At 30.3% G+C, this 6000-nt stretch overlaps 1 protein-coding gene across 1 annotated transcript; it reads right to left on the reverse strand.

Annotated features, from left to right (window-relative positions):
• Nucleotides 1–4329: 4329 nt before the first annotated feature.
• LOC108364806 (protein pellino) lies at nucleotides 4330–5944 on the reverse strand (the record flags this gene model as incomplete). The annotated part of the gene is made up of 4 exons (XM_017618653.1): nucleotides 4330–4456; nucleotides 5353–5530; nucleotides 5610–5763; nucleotides 5846–5944. Coding segments are annotated over 4 exons (558 nt in total), but the record flags the coding sequence as incomplete, so codon positions are not given.
• Between the last annotated feature and the right edge of the window lie 56 nt (nucleotides 5945–6000).

The following is a 6000-nucleotide window of genomic DNA, read 5'->3' on the forward strand; positions in this document are numbered from 1 at the left end:
AAATACCCAATCGTGTGATCCTGCCTTTAAACTTGTATTTATACGGACCATGTTTAAGAATGAACTATAAAAACTTAACCAAAAAAAAAAACAAAAATAATATTTAAAAACTTGTGAAAATTTGGTGCGGCTATAATTTTTTCGACTACTGTACATTAGACTGCATCACAAATGAGAAAACAGTTTAAGCTTAAAAAATCTACATGAAAATATAAAAAAAAAATTTATCAACGGAATCATAATAATGAGATTTTTGATGCTGTTTTTTAACTTTTTTCAAAGATTTGTGTAAGAAAAACTTGAATCACTGCTCCAAAACTTTACCGATTTAGACTTATGAGGTATCAGTAGGTATTTTCTCACCCTTTTTAATTCTTTGCAAAAAAAAATCATTCACGTCCCATTTTTTTCTTTATTCAATACCAACACATCTTAATTCAACATGGAATGACACTCGTTTGTCTTACCTTCCTCCTCCATAATTTGAATGAGCTTATTCGCAAATAAATTAAAAGGGTGAGAGAATACCTTACCTCATAAGTCTAAATTGGTAAGGTTTTGGCTGGGTTCTTTAAGTTTTTCTTAAACCAGTTTTTGAAAAAAGTGCAAAAACAACATCAAAAATCTTATTATTATGATTACGTAAACAATTTTTTTGAAATATTTTTATGCAAACTTTTTAAGCTTAAACTGTTTAGTCTTCTGAGGTAATTTTTTCAAAAAATATTAAAAAAAAACTGTTTTTATTAATAAAAAAAATAAATTTTTGGAGGTATTTTCAAATCGGTTCAGCTTACGTAAATCTCAAATTTTTGCGAGATATTTTAGTGAAAGCCTTAAAATGTAATAAATTTTATAATTCCAGTGGAAAAACAGTACCGATTTTTTGTTGTATGGGGAGTGATGCAGTCTACTGTACATTAGTTGACTATGATTACTCGGCAGTGCTATCATAGTAACACAATGCCATTAAGTGCATTTTAAAATTTTCAGGCAATGGCCTCATGCGATTATCCATTATATTTTTTGAGTTTGGGTGAATATATTTTTTTCAGTATTTTTCTTTTAACCAAAATATGGTGAAATAAAAGTGAAAATAAAAAAAAATATTTTGCCAGGCCTACTTTGTATTCAATTTGTAATAAAACAAAATCTGTATTTTACGTTTGTATTCAGTTCATTTGATCTTTATTTATCATAGAATTCAGTAAATTTAATTACACTCTTTTATTTAAATTCTAAAGATATTCAATATAAGGATTTATTTATTCGGAGCTATAATTCAATCCACTGTAGTCCGATTTTCATGGAATCTACGAAAATGCGAACACTGCATCTGAATTGCTACGGAAGCTCATTGAATTCAGCGATAAAAAAACTCATAGATTTCAAGAAAAATCGGAGAGCGGTGGATTCAGTGATAGCCCTGATTATTTGATTATTTGTTTTTCCTTCTTTTTTTTTTCATTGTTAACATTAACGTATCATTAAATTTAGGCCTAGATTTTAAAACAAACAAATAAAAAAATTTAATTTCAACGCATAAAAAATACATACATATGCAATTGTAAACGTCGATAATTTCTTTACCAAAAACGTGATTACAAGCGCAGCATTAGTAACGGTAATTAATTATATTATGTATTAACTTAAAGTACTTTAACACACTTATTGAATAGCGCTTAGAAAAAATAGCATATTTTTTATAGATATTCTCAACTTCTTCCGCGCCAATACGTCGCAATGTTGTATGTCGATGAAGAAAAATTTATTATTTTTTTTTTTGGACAATTGAAAAACTTAATAACAGCGTCCGTAACGGATATGCTCTATAAAATAGAAATTATAATTTAACCGTTAATATTGAATTTACATTTATTCCATCAAATTTAGCCGTTGTTTTATGATTTTTATTATTTCGATCAACTTTTGAACGCAATTTTTGATTTTGACTTTCTCCATCATATTGCAACCGTTACTTTTAGATTAAATTTATTAAATCATACAATATTGAAATCGATCATAAAAACGCCATCTCCATCATAACGAATAAAAATCGAATCGAAAAAAATAAAATTCCCAAAATAAAAATTACTATTTTTTATGATCCAGAAATAAAATTCTTGATATCTGACTGCTTTCGGCCCCTCTTAATAATGCTTTAATTAATCTTCGTAAAGGCAACTAAAATAAGTAACTGGCATCGCAAGTATGCTGAAATAAATATGTATTTTTGAACCAATTTGTGTGGAGTTGCAAATCAAAATTAAAAATAATTTATGAAATTAGATTATGTTAAAATGTTTAATGCAATATTTTTCTATTGGAAAGCTAGTTTTAAAATTATGCAATACAAGTTTACGTTTTTAATAAAATTTAATAAATTTGCGAACATATTTCAGCTTGAACGTAGTTTTTTGCTAATATACATACATATGTGTTTAAGTATTTTTTTTTTTTGTATTTTCAAACGAAATATACTGCATAAACACATCTGGTTTTTGTTGTTGTTTACATTGTTCTCTGAATACAATTAATCGTTACATTTGCAAAGTAATTTATTTAAATTCTAAACACACACACAAATTGTGCATACATAAATTTCTAAATCTCACAATTCAGTTAAATGTTTACTTAATAGATTTAATTTTAATGAATTAATTTTAATTTTTACAATTACATTTGCGCATGAAGCCACATTAAGATTTTGGTTTGAATTTAGTTAAAGGATACATTTTTACTATTTTTTCTTCATTCAATTTGTAATTAAATATATTTGCATATTTGCCTTTTGCTTTTGTTTTTTTTCTTTCTTGTTTTACCTTATTTAGAGAAATTAAAAAGCTTTTGATGACAGTATTAAAATTGCACTCACATTGCCCGTAACCGAAAAGGTACCAAACACAAAGATCTTAGACATTACGAAATTAGACGGAAAATCTCAATTTACTGTGAGAGTTCGCAAAAAAGTACTGCATCAGCTATTGTTATTTACGATTATAAACTGTACATAAGTATGCATTTGGCTGTTGAATGCATTCTTGTCTATGTAGGTATGTGCATGAGTGCATCTATTCACGTGTTAGTGGCGTATGTACATAACTATGTACATGCATGTTACATATCGTCATTATCAATGCAAAAATCTTCTTCTTCTGATGCCAACGGACCAAAGATATCGAGCCCTAGCCGCTAAAATAACGTAAGCGACATTTTTTTTCAAAATTTTCTTTTTGATGCAGAAATATTCCTAGAGGATCTAGATGCGTCTGCATCAAAAATTAAATTTTGAAAAATAGTCGCTTACGTAATTTTGGCGGTTAGGCCTCGATATTACAACTATGTTCATGAAAGATATAAAAATAGTTTTAAAAGATTTGCTGCTTCTGTTAAAATAAAATTTTTTTAAAGGAACTCAGGCATTGATGATGACGATATGTATGCACAAACGTACATACGCATCCTGCATATTTGCCTCGCAGTAACCTTAGCTCTAAATTGCCTTACATTCATAGTACCGTAGTTAGATCTTATTTTAGTTTCCATTACACTTTGATGTAAGTTTAATTTATGTATTCATAATGCTTGTGTTAAGTGTATGCAAGCTGGTGCCGCATTCACTTATAAGTTTTGTGTGTGTGTGTGTGTTCGCCTTAAATCGTACAATGCATATTATAAATTTCACATTACTTATTTTATGTTCTTTATTTTTTACATTCCTTTACAATTCATTACAATGCATTATTAACTTTCGATATCAAGTCGTAACTTTGCAGTTCTGCAATTTTATCTGCAACCATTTCGTACTTTCTCAATTTCTATTTTATTCTCCTTGCGATTTTTAAAAACTAGATGCGCCTTCTTGTATGTATATTATTGTTATATTCTTTGTGTTTTTGTAATACTTCCTTGTATCTCATCATTTCCATTTATGTACTATACATATTGTATATATTATATATATATATATGTATGTAAATTTTTCAGTTTATGTTATGTTTAAAATAATTTGTAAATATTTTTGCACAAATGGCAAATAAATAAGAAATATTATGTTAAAGCTTTTCAGCCAACGCGTAAAAAAAATGAAAACACTTATGTATATGTACATAAATTTAAACTCAAAAGGTTTATACAATAATGGCATTTCTTTATGAAACACATTAAACTGCTTTGAAAATGTCCAAAAGCCCTTTCGCAGCAAAATATTATCTACTTTCAATTTTTTGGACATTTATGCCGATAAACTACAACATTTCGCTTTGCATGCACTCAAAATATGTATGTTTTGTTTACTTTTTAATTAAATATAAACTATTTTATGCTAATTTAATCTAAATTATCTTGGAAAATCAACTTTATATAACCAGATGAGCCATCCAGTGGCGTCGCACAGAAGGGACAGACCGCTTGAAAACCGTTAGTGCCATGCGGTATGTCAACATTTGCCCAGTACCTGTGAAAGATGAAGAAATGTCAATGAAAATAACTAAAAATAAATAAAGGCAAATTTCGGCTATATAAAGTGACGTAGAAATGAATCTAAAGAAATTTCACTATACACAGTAGTGTGTCCTAGGCGAACTATTTTATTTTTATTTTTTGTTACACTTTTTGTTTTTTTTTCAGGAGAGTTTTTATATTTTAAAATTTTGTTTTGATTCGTGTTTTTGTTTTTTTTGCATCTTTCAGGGGAGTTCTTATGGTTAAGGGTTAGACAAATGCCTCAGGCTTGTGCTATCTGTCCGACTATGAAAGAGGTTTTACAAAAAACATGGTTTATAGAGAAATTTAAAGCTATTAAACTGCAGATCGAATTTCGGCACTAACTGGCACTCCAGAACGTTGTATCTTGCAACGGCAGTAAGGCTTCATTTGAAATGAAATTACGATCATAGTATCGGAAATTATTTATGTATAGAGCGATAGAGGAATACAACATTCTTTCTATAAACTGGTATGGTTGAAGCTGTCAGCGATTGTTGGCAGCTTTACAACTGATCCAATACAGCTTCTTGGAATCGCAGTCATGTATTTATGAATATATGAAGTAAATACATCGTTTTACTATTTTCCATGTCCGTAGCTGGAGTCGAAGCAACTCTAATCCTTGTTCATTCTTACTAAATAGACTGACAGACGTAACGGAGTTAATGCGTCATCATAATTTTCGTTTATAAAAAACAAATGGTATGCCAGGATAAAAGCTTGTTTACTTTAAGAAATAGGGAACTTTGATTTCAAGTGAGTGGCACACACAATCGTGGTTACCATATGAATCTCAGTGGCAGTTCATAAAATTACATTCATCGAGCTAACTACGAAGCCATTTGCTTTTATATTCATGCTTACTTGACTGTCTTCTCAGTCGCCATGTGACCGCATGGATTAAAAGCGTACGTGGGTGCACCAACATCAACGTAAAAGGCCGGTTCCAAACCCATACAAAGCGTAACGACCGGACCAACTTCGAGGCACATGGGACAGCGACGGGCACCAGTACTCTTATCCTGCCCCCAATCGTGATGACCTGTAAGCAAATATAATTAAAAAAAAAATAAAATACAACAAAATATTTTGATGCTGTCGGAAAGCAGCTAAGCACATACCCTGTACATGTCCGCAATTTAAGTACACATAAGGCTGATTCACTTGATCACCGATATTCACTTTTCTAGGTATTACTAAGGTATTCAAACCGACCGGACATTGCGGACGTCCAGCGTTGATTTCATCAATTAACTTTTCCAAATCGCGTTTGGTCTGAAATGGGGGGAAAAAAACGTAGCTTAGTAATATAATATGTAAGTGTACTGGAGCAAAAGCTGTACGCTCTCCTACAAACCGGCGAATGTTGTAAGCCCTCGGCCGAGCGCCAAAGCAGCGTGGCACCACACAAATCAATCAATGTGCCATCTTGCAGCACATTCGATTCATCATAAATCTGCAAATAAAGTAACCAAAATGAGGATAGTTTCAAAAATTTTTAAAATTTATATT

Source organism: Rhagoletis zephyria, unplaced genomic scaffold, assembly GCF_001687245.7.
Source record: "Rhagoletis zephyria isolate East Lansing unplaced genomic scaffold, Rhagoletis_zephyria_1.1 Rzeph_scaffold_01676, whole genome shotgun sequence".
Taxonomy (NCBI): domain Eukaryota; kingdom Metazoa; phylum Arthropoda; class Insecta; order Diptera; family Tephritidae; genus Rhagoletis; species Rhagoletis zephyria.